The sequence below is a fragment of the Puma concolor genome, chromosome B4 (assembly GCF_028749965.1).
Source record: "Puma concolor isolate L17-30 chromosome B4, mPumCon1.1.hap2, whole genome shotgun sequence".
Classification (NCBI taxonomy): domain Eukaryota; kingdom Metazoa; phylum Chordata; class Mammalia; order Carnivora; family Felidae; genus Puma; species Puma concolor.
The window spans coordinates 78322340-78345620 of record NC_141673.1 but is presented as its reverse complement, the minus strand read 5'-3'; the positions used below and the strand labels follow the sequence as shown (position 1 = coordinate 78345620).

General features: G+C 37.6%; 1 protein-coding gene across 5 annotated transcripts in view; it reads left to right on the top strand.

Annotated features, from left to right (window-relative positions):
• Positions 1-23281, top strand: part of BICD1 (BICD cargo adaptor 1) — a 256993-nt gene that overhangs the window by 105982 nt on the left and 127730 nt on the right. For all 5 annotated transcript variants that reach the window (XM_086713687.1, XM_086713688.1, XM_086713691.1 and 2 more), the window contains exon 2: positions 11949-12161. In XM_086713687.1, the coding sequence (XP_086569813.1) occupies positions 11949-12161 (213 nt within the window). The remainder of the gene's footprint in view (positions 1-11948; positions 12162-23281) is intronic.

The window sequence follows — 23281 nt, the reverse complement described above, 5'->3', positions numbered from 1 at the left end:
ATACTCTTGCCATATGATCTAGTGATCACGGTCCTTGACATCTATCCAAAGGAATATGGATATGAAAACATATCCAAAAAAAGCCTGTACATGGATGTTTACAGCAGCTTTGTTCATAGTTGCCAAAACTTAAAAAAAATTTTTTTTAATGTTTGTTTATTTTAGAGACAGAGAGACAGCACAAACAGGGGAGGGGCAGAGAGAGCCAGAGACAGAATCTGAAACAGGCTGCAGGCTCTGAGCTGTCAGCACAGAGCCCGACATGGGGCTTGAACCCACAAACTGTGAGATCATGACCTGATGAAGTCGGACGCTTAACCGACTGAGCCACCCAGGTGTCCCGATAGTTGCCAAAACTTGAAAGCAACAAAGATGTCCATCAGTAGATGAATGAATAAATAAAAGGTAGTCCCTCTAAACAATGGAATCCTATTCAGTGCTAAAAAGAAACGAGCTATCAAGCCATGAAAAGACATGGAGGAAACTTATATACATATTGCTAAATGAAAGAAGCCAATCTGAGAATGCTAAATACATACGTATGATTCCAACTATATGACATTGACAAAACCACAATGGAGATAGTGGAAAGATCAGTGGTTGCCAGGAGCTAGTGGGGATGAGTAGGCAGGACACAGAATTTTTAGGGCGGTGAAACTGTTTGGTATGATGAAGGTGGTTACATGTCATTATACATTTTTCTAAATCTGTACAAAGTACAACACCAAGAGTGCATCCTAGGTGTTGGCACCAAATGTGCCTCTCTGGTGGGGAAGGCTATGCATGTGTAGGGACAAGGAATAATGGGAAATCTCCATAACCTTCCTCTCAATTTTGATGTGTACCTAAAAGTGCTCTTAAAAAAATAGTCTTAAAAAGAATTGAGGCCTATATTTTGTATTTTTCTTCTCACATTTTTAGCAATTTATGTTTGTCCAGCTTTATTAAGGTATAATTGACTTGCAACAAACTGCACATATTTAAAGTGAACAGTTTGTTCAATTTTGACATATGCATGCATTTATTAAACCATTACCACAACCAAAATAATGAACATATCTATCAGTCCTTAAAATATTTTCATGCCCCTTGATAATCTCTCCCTTTTGCCCCTCCACACCCCTTCCTCAACACCCCCTACCCCATCTCAGAGCAACCATTCATCTGCTTTCTGTCACTACTGATTCTTTTACATTCTCTAGAATGTCATGTAAATGGACTCTGACAGTATACACTCTTGTTTTGTCTGGGTTCTTGTACTCAGCATGATTATTTTGCATACGTTGCATGTATCAACGTTCATTCCTTTTCATTGCCAAGTAATGTTCCATTGTATGGCTCTACCATATTTGTTTATTCGTTCACCTATCGGTGGACATTTGAGTTGTTTCTCATTTTGTATATTACAAACAAAGTTGCTATAGGGGTGCCTGGGTGGCTCTGTTGGTTGAGCATCCAACTTCACCTCAGGTCATGATTTCACAACTCATGAGTTCGAGCCCTGCATTGGGCTCTGTGCTGACAGCTTGGAGCCTGGAGCCTGCTTCAGATTCTTTGTCTCCCTCTCGCTCTGCCCCTAACCCACTTGCATTCTGTCTCTGTCTCTCTCAAAAATAAATATTGAAAAAAATTTTTAAAAAAAGTTGCTATAAATATTTATGTACAAATCTTTATGTGGACACATGCTTTCATTTATTTTGGGTAAATAAATACCTAGGAGTGGAACAGTTAGGTCATATGGTCGGTGTATGCTTATAGTAATTTATTTTTATTGCATTTTGCAAAAGCATTAGTCCACCAAAGATTGGAAATAAAACTGTTCCTTACCACATGTATTTTGAGAAGTATTAGCCTAGGAGATAGGCAGAAGAATATCCAGAGCTACATTGTTTATATCAAAAAACTAGAAGCAATCCAATTATCCATTGTCAGGAGAATAGATTATTAAAATGAGGTAATTGGGCGCCTAGGTGGCTCAGTCGGTTAAATGTCTGACTTCAGCTCTGGTCATGATCTCGCGGTTCATGAGTTCAAGCCCCGCATGGGTCTCTGTGCTGACAGCTCAGAACCTGGAGCCTACTTTGGATTCTATGTCTCCATTTCTCTCTGCTCCTCCCCTGCTCATGCTCTGTCTCTCTCTCCTTCAAAAATAAACATTCAAAAAAAATTTTAATGAGGTATATATTTATATATTTGTTATTCAGTAGAATATAGCAATGAAAAAAGATGAATTACAGCTATACCAATCAAAATTATATTGTAGGAATGTAAACGAGTTAAAAAAACAAATTACAAAAGAATGCATATGGAATGATTCCATTGTAGGACTTCAAAAACAAGCAATATTGAACAATATATTATTTACAAATACATACATATATGGTAAACTACAAAAAAGGAAATGGTAAATACAGAATAGTGTTTACTTGGGGGGCGTTGGGGTGCAATGAGGGAGATAGGGCAAATAGAAACTTTTGAGACTAACAAATCATGGTCTTTTTTTTAAACTACAGAAATTAATTTTGATGTTATTTTTTGTGCTTATATTTTGTTATAAATTTTCTTTGTGTATGTTCAATATATAACAACAACATTTAGAAAAATCTCTGAACTGGGGCTCCTGAGTGGCTCAGTCGGTTGAGCGTCCGACTTCGGCTCAGGTTATGATCTCACACTTTGTCAGTTGGAGTGCCATGTCGGGCTCTGTGCTGACAGCTCAGAGCCTGGAGCCTGTTTTGGATTCTGTGCCTCCCTCTCTCTCTGCCCCTCTCCCACTCACGCTCTATCTCTCAAAAATGAATAAATGTTAAAAAAAAAAAAAAAAGAAAAGAAAAGTCTGAATAGTTTTAAAAGGCTGCCTGAATAGTTCTGGGGCACCTGGGTGGCTCAGTTGGTTAAGCGTCTGACTCTTGATTTCGGCTCAGGTCATAATCTCATGGTTCATGGGTTTGAGCCCCGCCTCAGGCTGTGTGCTGACAGTGCACAGCCTGCTTGGGATCCTGTCTCTCCTCTCTCTGCCCTGACCGTGCCCTGCCCCCAAAATAAATAAACTTAAAAAAAAATAAAAGGGGGTTTGTTTACCAAGACAGAAGGTGCCAATTATAAACCATCAAGAATACAAAAAAAAATCTAGGCTTTAAGTAAATATATATGTGAATGATAGGCTGTTAGGTATTACACTTGGAAATATCAGAGGCAATAACTCAAGTTATCATAGATATCTTGTTTTTCCAAGATGGATGGAATTTACAATGAGATAGGAGTTAGGTTAAAAGTCAGAAAAGATAGGGAAAGTTAAGGAAGAGTTGCAAGTTCTCACTGAAGGAAGATAAAGCTGAATTCTTTGCTAAAGTAAACTTTAGAGCCTAGGCCTTGAGACATTTCTGTTTTTTTTTGCTTGTTTGTTTGTTTTTACATTTTGAATGGCTTAATAAGAAAAAGCGTACATCAGAACTCCCATTCCGGTAAGAGGTTTAGGGTTTCAGAAATGCACAGGGAGCTGTGATCCACGGAGAGAAGAACAGCCCCCTGAGTCATGCACAAGTTCTCAGAGAACCTCGCACCAGACCTGAGATTTCCAAAGGGGAGGTGAGAGGCAGGGGCAGACGGTGTTTAGTAAGCCTTTACTGTGTGCAAGGTATTTTGTATGGGTTTTATACCTCTTCTCTGATACCCTTACCTTTGAGGGCCAGTCTGTTTTTACTTTTAAGGTAGATGGTATTATTCTCGTTTATGTACATGTGAGGACTGAGACATAGAAATTCAAAACCTTGCCAGACATTTCAGAAGAGGCTTATTTAAACCCAAATGTGTTTGGGGCGCCTGGGTGGCGCAGTCGGTTAAGCGTCCGACTTCAGCCAGGTCACGATCTCGCGGTCCGTGAGTTCGAGCCCCGCGTCAGGCTCTGGGCCGATGGCTCGGAGCCTGGAGCCTGTTTCCGATTCTGTGTCTCCCTCTCTCTCTGCCCCTCCCCCGTTCATGCTCTGTCTCTCTCTGTCCCAAAAATAAATAAAAAACGTTGAAAAAAAAAAAAATTTAAACCCAAATGTGTTTGATTCCAAAGCTCGTTTTCTTCCTCCTGATAATAGCCAGTAATTTTTGAGCATTTACTGTATTTGTACCAAGAACTGTTCTAAGCGATACATAGATTTTCTCTTTTAAGCCTAACAATAACCCTATGAGATAAGAAAACTGAGGTTTAAGATATTAAGTAACTTGTCCAGTGCTCTACAGTTAGGAAGTGGCAGAGTTGCTCTAGCTCAGGAGCCCATGCCCTTGACCTCTTCTGCCTCTTATGAGTACATGTGCCCTTTCAAGGATCAGGCTTGATTCTCACTGTCAAGGATACCCTAGGACTCCTAGTAACTTTTGAGCCATGAGTCATGGAAACCGATTTTTCCCAGCTGGGTACTTTTGGGTTGTCTCACCTCCAGTGATCTCGTCCCTTGTTATTGTATCATACCCTCTAAGATACTTTCCTGCTGGAATAAGTCGTTTGGGAAATGTTTCTCAGTCACTTCTAACAAGTGTAGCTCATTTATTCCTGTGTGTGTTATGCACACACTTTATGAAATCTTTTGGACCCATTATTTCCCACGGAATGAGTGAATCCTTAGTAGAACTCTCAGTTCTCTTAAACTCTCAGACTATAATCTTTAACATGGGCTTTCTTTAAGGCTTAAATTTCAAAGAAATGGTAATTCAACATTATTTAAACCATTTGATGGGATTATAACTCCTATCCTTTCTACTCCAAAAGTATTTGAAGTAGATCAAAATAAAAGAAGCCCATACCATGGGGGTAAATACAACAAAAACTCAAAACAGTATAGAGAAAACAGGAGAGAGTTATGCCAGAAACTTAAGATATTTTAGTTAATTGCTCTAGAGCACTTAATGCTGAATTTCCTGGCCAGCTGAGGCAACAGAGAAGTATAATTGGCCAGATAGTTTTTATTATATGTTTACATCTTTTTTTTTTTTAATGTTTATTTATTTTGAGGGAGAGAGAGACAGAGTGTGAGCAGTGGAGGGGCAGAGAGAGAGGGAGACACAGAATCCAAAGCAGGCTCCAGGCTCCGAGGTGTGAGCACAGAGCCCGATGTGGGGCTCAAACTCACAAACCATGAGACCATGACCTGAGCTGAAGTCGGATGCTTAACTGACTGAGCCACCCAGGTGCCCCTATATGTTAAAGAAGGTAAAGTTGTTCATTGGAGAGGATGGGTTACAATGATAGGTTAGTTGCCAACCGTTTTTTCCTACATATTAAATCATGGCTCAATATTTCCTGATGCACCAAGATCTTAAAGTGCTACATGTAGTAGAGATTTTGAAGGACTGCCATTGATAGTCCTTTAAAGAGGTGCCATGGCACTGCAGTAATTCTTGTTTAGTAACACCGAAATTTAGGCTTGCTGCTGAGGGGAAAGGGCAGATTCTGGCTCACTCTCCCTCCTTTGTTCAGGTTCTGCTCAAAGGTCACCCCCTTCCCTGATGGTGCTGTTTAAATGGGTGGGCACCTGCCTTACTCTCTATCCCTGTTCTGTCCAACATGGGAGCCACTAGCCAAATGTGACAATTAAAATTAATGAAATTACATAAAATGAAAAAATTCAATTCTTTGGTCACTCTGGCCACAATTTCAGAGCCCATCAGTCACATGTGATTAGTGGTTAGTGGACAACATAGATACATCTTCGCAGAAAGTTCTATTAGGCAGTGCTATTCTGTGCTTTTATGCTTGCTTTCATTTTCTTTCTAGAACTTTTCCAACATTATGCCACATACTTACTGATTTATTTATGTTCCACTGGAATGTATGCTCCCACTAGCAGAGATCTTTTTTCTAGAACATTGCAGATCTTCAGTGCTTAAAGCAGTGCCTATTACAGTTCTCTGTAAGTACTTGTTGAGCACTTAGATCAATGAAATGAATGAATAGATTTTAATATTTGAAATAAAAAAGATTTTGTCTGATGTCCTTGGATGATTTAGTATATTGTTTTGCCACAATTTTTAAGATGAAAGAATGAAAATTCTGTAACCAAGGACACATATTTTCAAGATAATGTAACATTATTAAATACACTAGCCAAACTTTTATTTCTTTTATCATTCATATTAAGAAGGATAATAAGTATGAATACTCCACTTAACAGCTAGTGTATTGTCCTGAACATGAAGGTAAAAAATATCAGTTCTCTTTAGGTTAAGAAGTCATGTGAGTAGGATGAGAAAGGAAAAAACTATTTTGTAGCTAACTGGACTTCCATTGGTATGTAATTGAAAGCAACTGTGATTCCATTGTAATGGAATATATGAAGATAATATTCTACAATTAAATCCTAATACATTCCAAAATTGTATAGAAATATCAATTTACCTGAATTAATTTCAAATGAAAATTACCCATGAAATGATTGCAGTACATAAAAGTATTTGCTGTCTGAAAGATAACTAGAGGCATGACTACCCTGGGTTTACCTATATACATAGACATCGAAGCTAGTTTTGTGATTTCTGCCAAGGATACAGCTTCAATGGCCTTGAGAAGATTGTCTTCTCTTGGGTCCAGCTTTGTCGGGATATACTTGGAGTAGTGATGGAGGAGGAAGCTACCTGGCAGAGCCAGACAGGTCTGATGAATGCACTTTGACAATTAACCAAATGATAGATGTCAGCTGGTATCCCATCCCATTCTAGTTACTGACAGTTAGGAATTAGGTAAAGTAGGAGTGTTTTCTCCTTTTTTCTTCCTTTCTAAATTGCAGGTATTTTCTGAGTAGTGTTAGCACTCAGTGCATTTGCAAATGTAGATCATGGGGCTTCTGTAGCCTATGCAGCACTGCTATTATTTTTCTATTTCAGTTGAGAAACACCATGGTTAATGTCCTTGGATAACCTTGCATACTTTCACTGGTTTTTAAATCAGGTCCAATGAAGGGCCAAGTTCTTCATTAAAATAATGACTAACTTTGGAAGCCCATATGTTCAGTTAAGGTTCTGAGCTGCAGTAAATGTAAAGAGTCATCAAAATGTTTATATTTGCAATTTCAGTTCTTGATTCTTTTTTGAAATCTGTTCTATGTATATATCTGAAAAATTTTATCCCCTTTGGTGTTGGACCCAGAGTATAATTTTTAAAACTTTATGTCAGGGGTGGAGAGGCACAGTCACTTGCTGTTAAGACTTTAGGGTTTGTTTCAGCTACCAAGAGAGCATTGCTTACGTACTGAGAATAATATGACCCCCATTTTTGAGTGCCTAATAAGTCTATTGATTTTACTCAGGAAGAGTAAAGAATATGTCCTCTGGCAGTTTTCTATTATGAAGAAGTGGAAAAATAGGTTATAAAAAAGAAGGTAGCTGAGGTGCTTGACACAGTTAATGCTAATTATAAATTTTACTAATACCTAACTGTGTAGTCAGGGTTCCTTTGCTAGGGGGAAGGTAGGTGAAGACTTCACCAGGTCACTATGGGGAAGTGTGCTGTCAGACCTCTCCCCTCCAAAGGCTTTCTAATGGGTAATGAATTCAGAATTTCCCTCACAGAATTTGACCACTACTGATGGAAAAGCAAAGTAAACATCACCTCTGAAGATAATTTTTCATCTGCTCATGAGTCTATATGTTTATTACTACATCTAGAAATTTGGCTACTCAAATAAGAGTTTATTTCTGTTTGGAGACTTAACAAGCCAAACACCAAAATGAATGTTCCACTCTGTGCAGATGAACATCCATCTGTCCATACTGGAATGTTTCCTTCTCAGTTGATGCTTAGGAACCATCTTTTGATTTTGATCTATGTAGAAATTCTAAAGAAGATAGTTTACTGAGACATAGTTTTGCAGGTTATTATTTTTTAAAATTTCTGTTCTATGAGTATAATTTGAAGAAGAGTCTTTGAAATAATGAAATCATACTGTCTCCTCCTAAGTTTTAACGATTTCCCTTGTAATGGATCAACACACACCTTTTCTGCCTTCAGGTTTGTAATGATGTCAAACAATTTTCCAGATTAACTCCAGCCTGTATGAAGTCCAGCAGCATAATCTTACGACATTTTAAATTTCAGAACAAAATTGCATTACATACATAATAAAGCCTCAGTACTATTTTTTTTTAATTAAAGCATAGTTGACATACAGTGTTACGTTAGTTTCAGGTGTACAACATAGTCAGTAACTTTATATATTATGCTGTGGTTATCACAAGTGTAGCTACCATCTGTCACCGTATAATGCTATTACAGTACCATTGACTGTATTCCCCATGCTGTACCTTTCATCCCTGTGACTTACTCATTCCATAACTGGAAGACTTTGTCTCCCACTCCCCTTCGCCCATTTTGTCCATACCCCCACTCCCCTCCCTCTGGCAACCATCAGTATGTTCTCCGTATTTATGGGTCTGTTTCTGCTTTTTGTTTGTTTTGTTTTGTTTTTGAGATGCCACATATAAGGAAATCATATGGTATTTGTCTTTCTCTATCTGACTCATTTCACGTAACATAATGTCTTCTAAGTCCATCCATGTTGTCACAAATGGCAAAATCTCATTCTTTTTTATGACTGAGTAATATTCCAGTGTGTGTATATATGTGTGTGCGTGTGTGTGTGTATACCACATCTTTCTTATCCATTCATCTATTGATGGATACTTGGGTTGCTTTTGTATCTTGGCTATTGTAAATAATAATGCAATAAATATAAGGGTGAATATATTTTTTTGAATTAGTGTTTTTGTGTTCTTTGGGTAAATACCCAAAGTACTTCTAATTAAATATAGTATTCCGTTGGTGTTGAAGTACATGTATTCTTTTTTTAAAAATTTTTTTAATGTTTATTTATTTTTGAGAGAGAGAAAGGGCACACAAGAGGGGGAGGAGCAGAGAGAGAGGGAGACACAAAATCCAAGGTGGGTTCCAGTCTCTGAGCTGTACGCACAAAGTACAACGCGGGGCTCAAACTCACAAAATGCAAGATCATGACCTGAGCTGAAGTTGGATGCATAACTGATTGAGCTACCCAGGGACCCCTCAAGTACATTTATTCTTCATAATTCTTTATGCCACTATTTTATCAGATCTACCAAATTCTTTAGGGTAGAAACTATACCTATTTATGTAACTTTTCAGTTTGAAATAACTCTAGACATAGAAAAAACTCCAAAAATACTACACTGAATTCCCCAAATGTTAACATCGTACAAAACCATAGAAAAATTATGGAAACCAGAAATTTGCCTTGATACAATATTATAAACCGATATAAAGAATTTATTTCATTTTTGCCAGTTGCCCTACTAATGTCTTTTTTTGGGTCTAGGATCCAATCCAAACTCCCACATAGCATTTTATTGTCATGTTTTCTTAGTCTCACCTAGTCTAGAGGTGTCTTTACTTATTTTTATGGAACTTAATACTTTTCAAGAGTCCTGGCCAATACTTTTGTGGAATGTCCTCCAGTTATGGTTTGTTTGATGCATTCTTATGATAAGAATTGGCTTATATGTTTTTGGCAAGAATACCACAGAAGAGATGCCGTCCCCTCTTATTGTGTTATATTAGAGAGTACATGATGTCAGTATGTTTCATTGCTGCTGATCTAACTTTTGGTCACATAAGGTGATCAGGATTCTCCACTGCAAGTTTCCCATTTTTCCAACTGGAATTTATAAGTATCATGGGAGAAGATACTTTAAGACTATGCAAATATCCTGTTTCTCATCATATTTTTGGCCTATGAATTTTATATTCCATTGATCATTTTTGCCTGCAACAATGATTACTTGGTGTTTGCCAAATGATGATATATTTTATCTCCACCATTCCTACTACACCTAAAAATTAGAGTTCTACCATAAGGAAGAGCAATTCCTTCTTCCCTCATTTATTCAGTTATTTTATCAATTTGGACTCATGACTGTATTATTCTATGAATTATAATTCATTACTGTAATTATTTATTTTATTGACCAAATTATCCCAGATTTGGCCATTGGGAGCCCCTTCTGGTAAGCTCTTGTGTCCTTTGACAGATCCCTATCATTTTTTTGAAAGCATTTTGTTACTTACTCTTTGGCACCACAAGATGTATGAAATTCATTTTGCTCTAGTTCAAGAATGGGTTATTTCTCCAAAGAGCCCTAGTTCTTTTATTTACTTATTTATTTTAATGTTTATTCATTTTTGAGAGAGCGTGAGCAGGGGAGGGGCAGAGAGAGGGAGGTACAGAGGATCCAGAGTAGGCTCTGAGCTGTCAGCACAGAGCCTGATGCGGGGCTCAAACTCGTAAACTGTGATATCATGACCTGAGCCGAAGTTGGATGCTCACTTGAGCCACCCAAGTGCCCCGAGCCCTAAATCTTTTCTTTTTTTAAAAAAATTTTAAACGTTTATTTATTTTTGAGAGAGTGAGCAGGGGAGGGGCAGAGAGAGAGGGAGACACAGAATCTGAAGCAGGCTCCAGGCTCTGAGCTGTCAGCACAGAGCCTGATGTAGGGTTTGAACTCATGGACCATGAGATCATGACCTGAGCCGAAGTAGGACACTTAACTGACTGAGCCACCCAGGCGCCCCCCGAGCCCTAATTCTTTTAATTGGAGATTGATATGTAGAAACAAAATTTGGGTGCAGGTATGTTCTTGGCTACTGAGATGTCCTTGCTACTGCGCCTCTCAGAGGGCAGAGTTAGGAAATATGTGCATGTGTATGCACATGCATAAATGTCTGTCTCCATCTGTTCATCTGTGAATATTTATCTACCTATTAAAGACTGTAGGTTCACCCTGATGCTTCTAATTACAACACAGTGCCACCAGTTTTCTTCCAGAAGTCTCCCTTTCCTTATTTGTAACTTTCTCCAACAGTGAGAAACCTGGCTTCCATTATCGATAATACAGTTATTTATTTGCTCAACCCTAGTGTACGTATAAAGAAGTTTTTAGAATTGTGATCCCATAATCCCTGTGAGAATTTACTAGCTTGACTATAGTAGTTGGGTACAGTTCTTTTTGTATTTAGCTTTACAGTATACAGCAAATACACTGATTTCCAAAATTAGCTCTCCACTCCTCTCAGTATGGTTAAGTTGTTCATTTGTAGTACAGCTAGGAACATTGGTTACTTTTTGTGTTCCACATGGGGTCACTGGTTTTAGTTACTATTTAGAAGGTGTGTGAAACATAACACAACAACTAGAGTTGCGAGAATCAGGGCTATATGAAAAGGTGTGCCCAGGAAAGTGAGTATCCCTCATCCCTTATATCACTTTTCCTTCCTGCTGCTCTCACTCGCCCTCTGTGGCTTACCAGTATCATTAGTTTCTGGTTTATTCTGTATTTCTTTTTTATTCTGTATATGTAGATACATATCTTCTTACACAGTGATTACAGTTCTTGTGTGTGTGTGTGTGTGTGTGTGTGTGTGTGTTTAGTAGTGTGCAATTTGAATGCTGTTTGGGGATTTCCTCTCTTCAGGGTGCTGTTCCTAATTGGTATATTCTTACCACTAATGTATTCGAAAGCTAATGAAACTATTATTTTCTTCCTTGAAAAATAATTTTGGCATTGTTTTCTAGAATGAGTGTGAGAATGTGAATTTTGTTGGCCTCGTTAGCACTGAACTGTCTGCTCCTTAATAGGCTTGGTTTAAGAAAATTGTAACATAAAACAAGCAGTGTTTTTCAGGTTTTCTTTAAGTCATTATATATATTTTTAGCAAGACATTTAAAAATTTTCTTTCCCCTTACTAATTGAGTGAATTATTTCAAGTATCAGTGAGAGCAGTTAGACTGTTGCATAAAATGTATTGTTTTGCTCCCAGAAGTCTTGTAGAGTAGCTTTTCTAAAAATACTAAAAACCAAACATTTCCCAGAGTTTGTTTAAATAGTGCTGTGGTGCATTTCATCGGGCACTCTTTTTCTTTTCACATACTCTGCAGGCATTTGGGCAGTCCTTCTCCATCCACCGGAAGGTTGCTGAGGATGGAGAGACCCGGGAGGAAACACTTCTGCAAGAGTCTGCATCAAAGGAAGCTTACTATCTGGGGAAGATCTTGGAGATGCAGAACGAACTGAAACAGAGCCGGGCTGTGGTCACTAACGTTCAGGCAGAAAATGAGAGGCTCACTGCCGTCGTGCAGGATCTGAAGGAGGTAAACAGCCAACTCCCTGTGAGAGATTTGTGGGAGAGAGAAATAAGATAAAATTCTTTCTAGGAGAGAGGAATAAAACACACAAAGCACATAATACTGATGCTAGTGATTTTTCTTGTTTAGTGAAATGACAGCCTGTTCTGAGATGAGCTTTTTTGTCTTCTTGTTTGTTGAGAATTGGAAGTCCATTTATCGAGTAGTTGGGAATTGGCCTTGCTTTTCTGCAAAGGTTTTTAAAAAATATTGTGACCTTAGCACTTCCTCTCCCCTTTACCTGTTTTAATACAAGGTGGAGAAAAAGCTGGCTGTGATGCTCTGTGTCAGCACTAATTCAAAATGACAGTCGTGTTGGCTCAGGACTGTTCTCACTGGGGAGTGAGAACCCAGGGGAGTATCTGTGGGGTCGTAGAGTCTGATAATGCAGAGCCATAAACTATTTTTTTGGCTGTAGAGAAGGCAGCAGATTACAGCTGGTATGAATTAGGTCTGGGAGCCTTCCTCAGTTGCTGGGCCTTCTGGACTCACTCTCTTCAGCTTTTCCATGGCAGCATCACGTGCCAGATCATTTTCAGAGTGGCAGAGTCATTCTTTAGTGGAGGGGGGATATTGGGAACAGCTTAATCTACCACACCCTTTTAAGAGCATTTTTGGAAACTTCATATTAAGTCATTCACTCCATTTTTGGATGTGAATGCTATAGAGGAGGTACAGATGTCCTCGAATTCTTATACCAGTGCAGAAGAGAATGATGAACCAAGTGGGCTTTTCAGTTTTAGTAATGTAAAAGGGTAGAATGAAAGAATTGTTAAATATTGTAAAATACAAGAGAAATAATACACTGATGTTTTTCTCCTGAAATTAGTGACATTACAAATAGAGTTTTGTAAATAGAGATGTAAATTGTCCTAAATTTGTTGGCATTTAATAAACAATTTGCATTTCCACATGTCCATGTTACAGTGAACTAAATGCATATTACAGTAAGGTTTCTGCTTTACCTAGCTCATTCTCTTTGGACATGCCCAAGAATAGTAATATGATTTCTAGAGACCAAGAAAGGGTCGACCAAGTGGAAATTAGTGCTGGGTACTGAGAAGAACGTGAGACAGTTTTCAAGATACCCTGCCTCCTTTTCCTCCAATGCAAGTGAAGGTTAAAAACAAAGCTCCTCTCTAGTTCTTTATATGATGCATCTATCAGTGTTGGGTTTGGGCCATCACTTGCTTACCCTTTATGGTAGCAGACCCTGCTCCTCCTAAGGAATTGCCATTCACCCTTTCAGCCCCAGGCTTCCCTGTGAGACAGGTGTCCACTACAGAAGTGGACCCAAGATCATGTAGTGCTACAGGCTACCATCCTGGATCAAGTGAGTCCCTGAACATCCACCAGGGGCTTACGTGGAGCAGCAGGTTCACGTGGCAAGTTGGCAGATGCAGTGTGACACAGGCAACACGGGACCATGGGCACACACAGGCAGTTGGTTTGTGGAGAATTCCCATGGCCAGTGAGTCAAGCGGTCTCAATTGCTAATTAGATGGATCCTCTGAAAGCCACACACCCTCACTGTGCACACCAGCTAGAGCTGAGGAACAAGCAGTGAGGGTTGGGGAAGGGCAGAAAATCCACAGGTGTTTCTCTGTGGAGGCATTGCAGTGGTGATTGACCAAGCATCCTCACTACAAGCTGCGCTTGAGTGGAGTTTCCAGGGAGTAGATTTACGATCACCAGTGGGAGTCGGTACTGAAGAGTGAAGGTATAAGTTATGAATGAATTGAGGGAGCAAAGAAAAAAAATTTGAGGAGCCATTCATTCAGATCAGTTTTCAAATTTTAGTGAGTATCAGAGTCACCTAGAAAACACATCAAAACATGACCCCTAGCCCCACCCTCAGGAGTTCTGATTCTGGAGGTCTTGGTGGAACGCAATTAATTTGCACTTCTTACAGTTTCACAGCAGGTGATGCTGTGGCTGCTGCCCTGGAGACCATGCATTAAGAACCACTAATTTAAACTTTTTGGCTGGCCCCAAATTAGGGAAAGGAGTATCATAATCATACGGCTCACAATTTGGGGAATTGCTGAATGAATCACTGGGTTATAATCCTCTATTTCTATACAATAGTTGATTTGCAGCAAGAGAATAACTTGCTATATCCAAATTTATGTATTTTTTAATCTAAAATATACATAAGGCAATCTAGCCTATGAGTGTATTCATTCAGGTTTATTAGTTAATGAAAAGAAAAAAAAACCCAGTTGTCAATTTCCTGTTCTTCTAAGTGTGCCAACAAGATATTTGTTGGTGTTCTGTCTGATGGGCTGGAAGCTACTGGTATTACTATATTTGGAGGCCTGCAGGTTTTCATCCAGGCCTCATGTTTTCAAGTACCTAGTAAAAGTATTAGCATTTAGAGCTGAGTACATTTGTAAAAGAAGAAAAGGAATAAATTCTATTTTTTGGTATATTGATATAAGCTTTTTTATTGAGATATAATTGACATACAACATGTTAGTTTCAGGTATACAGCATAATGATTGATATTTATACAATGATTGATACAGGGTAATGATTTGATGTTTATATTGTGAAATGATCACCACAATAGGTCTAGTTAATGTCCATCACCTTACATAGTTAAAAAAATTTTTTTTTCATGTGATGAAAAAATTTGTTAAGATATGTTCTCTTAGCAAATATATAATACTGTATTATTAATTATAGTCACCATGCTGTACATTATATCCCCATGACATTTATTTTCTAACTGGGAGTTTGTATTGACATAGACTTTTGATGTCTGGTGTTAAATTGAAATCCCAGATTTGTTTTTATTGTACGCTCAATTTTCTTTTTTTATTTTTGTACTCTGAGCATGGAATGATGCATAATGATTGGAAGAGAGATCATAAAACAAAAAATCATAACCTGATGGGCCATGGGAAATACAGAAGGATAACCAACACAAGATGTAGTAAATCATCAGCTTGACAGATGCTATGTGAATTTAATTGATGGAATCACATTTATTTACTGGCAGTAAACTATTTACTCATTTATTTACTCATCTCTTATTTCAGTAGGATTGTTGGTACTGGCCAAGATGTGTGTGTCTGTAAATGTTGCATGTGTATTATAGAAGCTTGACACATGTTTGTATACATGTATAATTCCATGGTCAAATTCTCTTCCATATATGGTAGATACAGGATAATATAGTAGAAAAAAAATAGAACATTTTCTGAACTAGGTATTAGAAAATTAATATTCTAGTCTCAGCTCTGCTAAAAGTTTTACAATTATATTCATGGTATTTGTAGAAGCTTATTTTATCATATAGTAAATACAGTACATATTAAACATAAACTGTTATTAAAAATTTTCTGCATCCTCCATAAAAACATTGTTGAAAATATCCCTTATTATGTTGATCTATATTCTTAGGTCAAAGAAACATCAGCTAAATACCTCTTTGAATTTATTACCTTGAAAATTCTTTCTGTTGAGATATGAATCAGGCAGTGGGAATTACAGTATGCTTTTTTTTCTGCTTTGGTTGTTAAGAAGCTCCAGGACTATGTTTAACTGTAAAAACTCAGATTTTTCATATAATTCTTCCCATTTTTATCATCCTGATTGTATGTGTGTCTTTAATGGTAAACTGCTTTAACAAATTTTTTGAAGTATAGAGAGCATAAAGAAAAAATATCACCCCAACTAAAGAACCAAATTAGGGGTTAATCCTACAGGGCCAGTAAAAAAACCCTTGGGTTGCCTTGATCAACATCATTTTGGTGAGAGCTTAAAGAGAACAGGTTACTATAGTGCCTAAGCAGATATTTAGTAAACAAATTTGATTTTCATTTTTCTGTCTCCAACCTATAGGTGTAACATGTAGACGATAGCCTAAATAGGTTTATTTGAACAAACTTTGTATTAAAGTAAAATCCACATTGATAAAATCATAAAACAGGATGATGAAACTTCTAATAATACTGAATACTCTCAGTTGTTAGTAAGGTAAGTCAGAATTTACTGCAATATTTTACGAAGCATACAATGCACTTTTACCGGTATTCCTAACCAGAATTGGTGTATATGTGAAAAAGAGATGTTATGGGAGATAGAACCCTTCAGGTAGAATGCAGAAGACTGGAGTTATAAAATGGACTATTGACCTTAATAGAGATTAAACCTATACTTTAAAATGCAAATAACTTAACATTGACTGCCAGATAATATGCCAGGCACTGTTCTAAATTCTTTACATGGATTAACTTGCTGAATCCTTATAACACCCTGTTGAGGTAGATTCTATTATACCATTTCATTTTCTGACAGGGCACATAAATCACAGAGATGTCACATAACTTGTCCAAAGCATGTGAGTAGTAAGTGACAAGCCAGGATTGGAACTCAGAAACTGTCACTCTCATCTAGACTGTGTCTGTCGTGTCACTATACTGCCAAGAGCACAGGTTTCCCTCCTCTCATTCTTGCCTCACACTAATGAAATTTCTAGCAAAATATATGAAGCTGTAGTACATTAACTAAATTTGTAACTTACTGGAATATTATTATTAGTTTTGTGATGTGGCCATTTTTTTAAATAATTTTTTTTTTGTTAACATTTATTTATTATTGAGAGACACAGAGCATGAGCAGGGGAGGGGCAGAGAGAGGGGAAGACACAGAATCTGAAGTAGGCTCCAGGCTCTGAGCTGTCAGCACAGAGCCTGACTCCAGGCTCGAACTCACAAACTGTGAGATCATGACCTGAGCTGAAGTTGGTCGCCTAACCAACTGAGCCACCCAGGCGCCCCTTGGGATGTGGCCATTTTATTTTTTTTTCCTTTTCTTTTGTATTTTTTAATTTACATGCAAATTAGTTAGCATAAGTGCAAAAATGATTTCAGGAGTAGATTCCAGTACTTCATCCCCTATGTATAACACCCAGCGCTCATCCCAACAAGTGTCCTCCTTAATGCCCCTTACCCATTTAGTCCATCCTCCCCACCCACAACCCCTCTAGCAACCCTCAGGTTTGTTCTCTGTATTTAAGAGTCTCATGTTTTGTTTCCCTCCTTGTTTTTATATCATTTTTGCTTCCTTTCCCTTATGTTCATCAGTTTTGTATCTTAAAGTCCTCACATGAATGAAGTCATATGATCTTTGTTTTTCTCTAATTTCGCTTAGCATAATACCCTCTAGTTCTATCCACATCATTGCAAATGGCAAGATTTCATTCTTTTTGATTGCTGAGTAATACTCCATTGTGTGTGTGTGTGTGTGTGTGTGTGTGTGTGTGTGTATCATCTTCTTTATCCATTCATCTGTCAGTGGACATTTTGGGCTCTTTGCATACTTCGGCTATTGTCAATAATGCTGCTATAAGCACTGGGGTATATGTGCCTCTTTGAAACAGAACCCCTGAATCCCTTGGATAAATACCTAGTAGTGCAATTGCTGGGTCATAGGGTAGTTCTATTTTTAATTTTTTGAGGAACCTCCACACTGTTATCCAGAGTGGCTGCACCAGTTTGCATTCCCCCCAGTAGTGCAAAAGAGATCCTCTTCCTCCACATCCTCTCCAACATCTGTTGTTGCTTGCATTGTTAATTTTAGCCATTCTGACTGCTGTGAGGATGGTATCTCACTGTGTGATGTTGAGTGATGTGGAGCATTTTTTCATGTGTCAGTTGGCCATCTGGATGTCTTTTTTTGGAGAAGTGTCTATTCATGTCTCCCAAGTCTTTACTGGATTATTTGTTTTTTGGGTGTTGAGTTGGATAAGTTCTTTATAGATTTTGGATACTAACCCTTTATCTGATATGTCATTTGCAAATATCTTCTCCCATTCCATCGGTTGCCTTTTAGTTTTGATGATCGTTTCCTTTGCTGTGTAGAATCTTTTTATCTTGATGAGGTCCCAATAGTTCATTTTTGCTTTTGTTTCTCTTGCCTCTGGAGGCATGTTGAATAAAAAGTTGCTGTGGCCAAGGTCAAAGAGATTTTTGCCTGTTTTCACCTGTAGGATTTTGATGGCTTCCTGTCTTACATTTAGGTTTTTCATCCATTTTGAGTTCATTTTTGTGTATGGTGAAGAAAGTGGTCCAGGTTCATTTTTCTGCATGTTGCTATCCAGTTTTCCCAGCACCATTTGCTGAAGAGACTGTCTTTATTCCATTGGATATTCTTTCCTGCTTCATCAAAGATTACTTGGCCATACGTTTGTGTGTCCATTTTTGGGTTCTCTGTTCTGTTCCATTCATCTGAATGTCTGTTTTTGTGCCAGTACCATACTGTCTTGATGATTACAGCTTTGTGATACATCTTATAGTCTGGAATTGTGATGCCTCCAGCTTTGGTTTTCTTTTTCAGGATTGCTTTGGCTATTTGGGGTCTTTTCTGGTTCTATACAAATTTTAGGATTGTTTGTTCTAGCTCTGTGAAGAATGCTGGTGTTGTTTTGAGAGGGATTGCATTGAATACATAGATTGCTTTGGGTGTTATTGACATTTTAAAAACACTTGTTTTTCCAATCCAGGAGCATGGGATATTTTTGCATTTTTTTGTGTGTCTTCTTCAATGTCTTTCATAAGCTTTCTGTAGTTTTCAGTGTATAGAGTTTTCACCTCTTTGGTTAGGTTTATTCCTAGGGATTTTTTTGGTTTTTAGTGTGCCATTTTATATTTTAAAAGCTGCTTAATCCATATGACTTTTATTACATTTGAAACTCTTACTATTTTCCCTCATTGTTATACACCAAATTTCATGATATACCAGTGGCTTAATTTCCAGGAACCTATGATGCCAACATTTTAGGAATACATCTAATCTACCATTAAGAATCCATATCTACAAACTTTTAGGGCAGGAAGGCTTTTAGTGATTATTTGGTAAAGACTATTCCTAGTTCAACAATTCTTTTTCCAATATCTCTACATGGTCAATGTAGCCTTTATTCAGACATTTCCAGCACTATGGAGAAGATAAACTGTGAGTCCTTACAAGGAGGGGGCTTTCTTTTGTCTGTCATTTATCTTTGAATCTCCAGCACCCAGCACAGTGTCTTGCCAAAAGCAGACATTAAAAAATGTTTGTTGACATGAACTGAAAGAACATGGTTTGGAAGTTACACATTCCTAGGTTTGAATTTGAGGTGGGCCACTTACCAACTATGTGGTGTTGAAAAATTGCTTTTGTTCTCTAAGCTTCGCTTCCCTAATCCCAATGTGGAGGTGATAATACTAACATAGAGGTCCTGTGCAAAATGCCCAGAGTTGCTAAATTATTATTTTCTCCCTGTCTTACAACTTCTTTACAAGGCTGCCCGTCCTGTTGCTTGGCAGTTCTAATTGTTAAACTGCCCTTTTTTATTAAATGAACAGTTGACACCCTGTAATTTTCACCAGCTGACCACATTTCTAGCCTTTGGATATACAAAGAATATATATATATATATATATATATATATATATATATATATATATTTTTTTTTTTTTTTTTTTTTTTTTTAGTTTCCTATTCCACTTGACAATTTCAGCCTATGCCCAACAGCTTCAAATATTTGCAAAGAACTGTTTTGTCTTCTCTTTTTCAGGCTAAACATATCTAGATCCATTAGCACTTCCTTATGTGACATGGTTTCAGGTTGCCTTACCTTCTTAGACTAACATCCAGTGTCTCTTAAGAATATGTGTCTGCTTTTAAAAAACATGATACTATTGAGTGTCTTTACCCTTGTTATATATCCTTGAAATTTTGAATCATTGGACCTAGATTGGAGTTTCTCATCGTAGTGTTTTAATGTTTTTGGATTTCCAATTTTGCAATTGTACATTCATGCACTCAACAAAGCTCTCTGAAGTGCTTTCTATGAACCAGATGCTTGGAAAACACCAATGAACAAATATATTTAATAATGAGTGGTTGTTTTCAATGTTAAAACAACTAAATGTATTTAGAAACTATTTCCTTCTACTCTACTATCTGTGGAAATAGAGAGTAAGCTGTGTTTTAGACAATATATATGAATGTTTGTGCCCCCCCCCCCAACATACATATGTTGAAAACTAATCTCCAGTGTGATAGTATTTGGAGATGACATTTTTAGAAATTATAGGTCATGAAGGTGGAGCCCTTATGAATGGGATTAGCTCCCTCATAAAAGAGACCTCTCTAGCCCCTTCCACCATGTGAAGACACCGTGAGAAGATGGCCATCTCTGAACCAGGAGGCAGGGCCTCACTAGACACTGAACCTGTCTGTGCCTTGTTCTTGCACTTCCCAGCCTCCAGAACTGTGCAAAATAAATGTTTGTTGTTTAAGCCACACAGTCTATGGTATTTTGTTATAGCAGCCTGAATGGACTGGGACAACATATAACATTTTATATAATATACTCATCATCTTAGTCTCTCATTATAACTACAAATATGTGGTACTTGCTGTGACTAAGTGAAAAATATCTAAACAGCCAGATTAGATGTCATTGACCTGAGCTACTAAGCACATGTTCACTTTATTCTAGGGAGAGCCCTTCAGCCACTCTTTAAATATCAATTTGCTTGTTTTATAAATAGGTGCTTTGGTAATGGGGTAGAATTAGCAATCAGGAAATCTAAGTTTGCGTCTTAACTATTGTACCAGTTGTGTGATTAAACTTCATTTCCTATGTAAACACTATAATAATACCTGTCCTGTTCCCTATGATTTTTATGAAGATAAAATATTTTCATGAAAATGCTTTACAAGAAATAAAAGACTGTTATTTATTGTTTCAAGGTTTGGTAATCAGACTTACTCACACATAACAAGACAGAAACAATAAATTAGAAAGTTGTATTGAAGTGTCAGGAAAAGCCCCCCACACCTTCTGAAAGTAGCAAGAATAATGCCTGACATCCTGACACTAAAACAGGAAACAACACATATTTTAAAACCAATAGGTTGAAAGAGGTGAGCTGTCTAGGTGCTCTTACTATCAGTGTAAGCAGCCTTTTATACCAGGCTGGTTCTTGAAAGGGTCACTGTGTTATTAGTACAACATCGAATGTGCTTACAGATGACCCAAGTGATGGGGACAAGATTGAATTACTTAATTGGCATAGCCAATAAATAACAAAGGTTTTCTTATGGTCTCTGATGTTGATCATTGGGAGCTATGTTTATACATAGTTGAATGAACTTGACACTTCCAACTGAATGATGATTTTACCATTCTGTAAAGATAGGGCTTGGATGTAGTCAGAAAACTATTTCCCTGGCCTGTCCCATTTTCTCCCCTGCTCCCCACACTTGTTGGGTATGGGCCTCACACCTCTCTGAGATGATACAAAGCCCCAAACAATGAAGAATTATCAGGGTTTTAATTAGTTTAGTAACTAATAACAATATCATAGCTAACATTTTGAGAGCTTACCACGTGCCAAGCATGGTATCAGCACTTTACCCTCATCATTTCATTTAATTCCTTCTCTGTTTTCTATCTTTGCCTGCCTTTACTTGTGAGGCAAAGAGAGGCTAAACAGCTTGTCCAGCAAGTAGTCAAGAAGGCCTAAACAATCTGACTCTAGAACCCCTGCTCTTAATGATGTTAGTGCCTACTATTGGTTTATTAATTCCACCAGAGAGTGCTATATTTCTTTTGGTCAAAAAGTTCTTTCCAGGGGCACCTGGGTGGCTCATTCGGTAAGCGTCCGACTTTGACTCAGGTCATGATCTCGCAGTTCGTGAGTTCAAGCCCCGCGTTGGGCTCTGTGCTGACGGTTCAGAGCTTGGAACCTGTTTTAGATTCTGTGTCTCTGTCTCTTTCTGCACCTCCCCCAATCACACCCTGTCTCTGTCTGTCACTCAAAAATAAACATTAAAAAAATTCTTTTTAAGTTATTTCCAACACTTGCTAAGCTATCATAAATATCTCTATTAACATTATTAGGAATTTGAAAGCGAAGTTTAACAATATACAGACAATTCCCTTTTGTATAATTGTGCTTTGTGCCTTTTGGAAAAATAAGTTACACGAGTGGATTTGTTTGTAGGATTAATTTAAAATTATAAGCTCATAGAGTGGTTTTTTGGCGGGGGGGGGTGTACAATTCTATGAATTATGACACATAAATAGATTCATGTAACTGCAGCCACAATCAAGATGCAGAACAGTTTCATCGCTCCAGAAACCTCCGCTGTGCTGGGCGACTGCTTTGTGGTCATACGGTCCCCCACTCAATTTCTGATAACCAGTCATCTGTTCTCAGTCACTATGGTTTTGTCTTTTCAGGAATGTCATGTAAAGGAAATCCTACAACATGTAAACTCTTGAATTTCGGTCCTTTCTCTCAGCATAATGTCTATGAGATTCATCTAAGTTGTTACATATATCAATAAGTGTTCCTTTTTATAGTGGAATAGGATTCCACTATATGGATATACTATAGTTTTTTTCAATCAGTTCACTTATTGAAGAACATTTGGGTGTTTTCAGATTTTGGTAGTTACAAGCAGAGCTGTCATGAACATTTGTATTTTTGTGTGAATATAAGTTTTCATTTCTCTAGGACAAATAATTAAGAGGGTGGGAACTCTTGGTCAGGTGGTGAGTGTGTGTTTCAGAGTGGCTTTACTGTGTTGCATTTCTGATAGCAATGTGTTAAAGTTCTAATTTCCCTTCATCCTTTCCAGCACTTGATATTATTAGTATTTTTAATTTTAGCCATTCTTATAGGTATGTAGTAATATCTCATCATAGTCTTGTTTGAATTTCCCTAATGCCTAATAATATTGAACATCTTTTCATGTGCTTATTTGCCCTCCACAGTCTCCTTGGTAAAGCTTCTGTTTCAGGCTTTTTTCCATTTATTAATTGTGTTATTTCTTTTCATAGGTAAGTTTTGAGAATTCTTTATATATTCTGGATATAAGACCTTTGCAAATGTTTTGTCCTAGTATTTGGCTTGTCTTTTCAGTCTCTTTAATTTTTTGCAAAGCACAATTTTTCTCGTTTGGTAAAATCTAATGTATCAGAAAACACTTATGGGAGGTGGGAGTGGGTGGAATGAGTTAAGGGGAGTCAGAAGGTACAAACTTCTGGTTTGTAATGATGTAATATATAGCATGAGGAT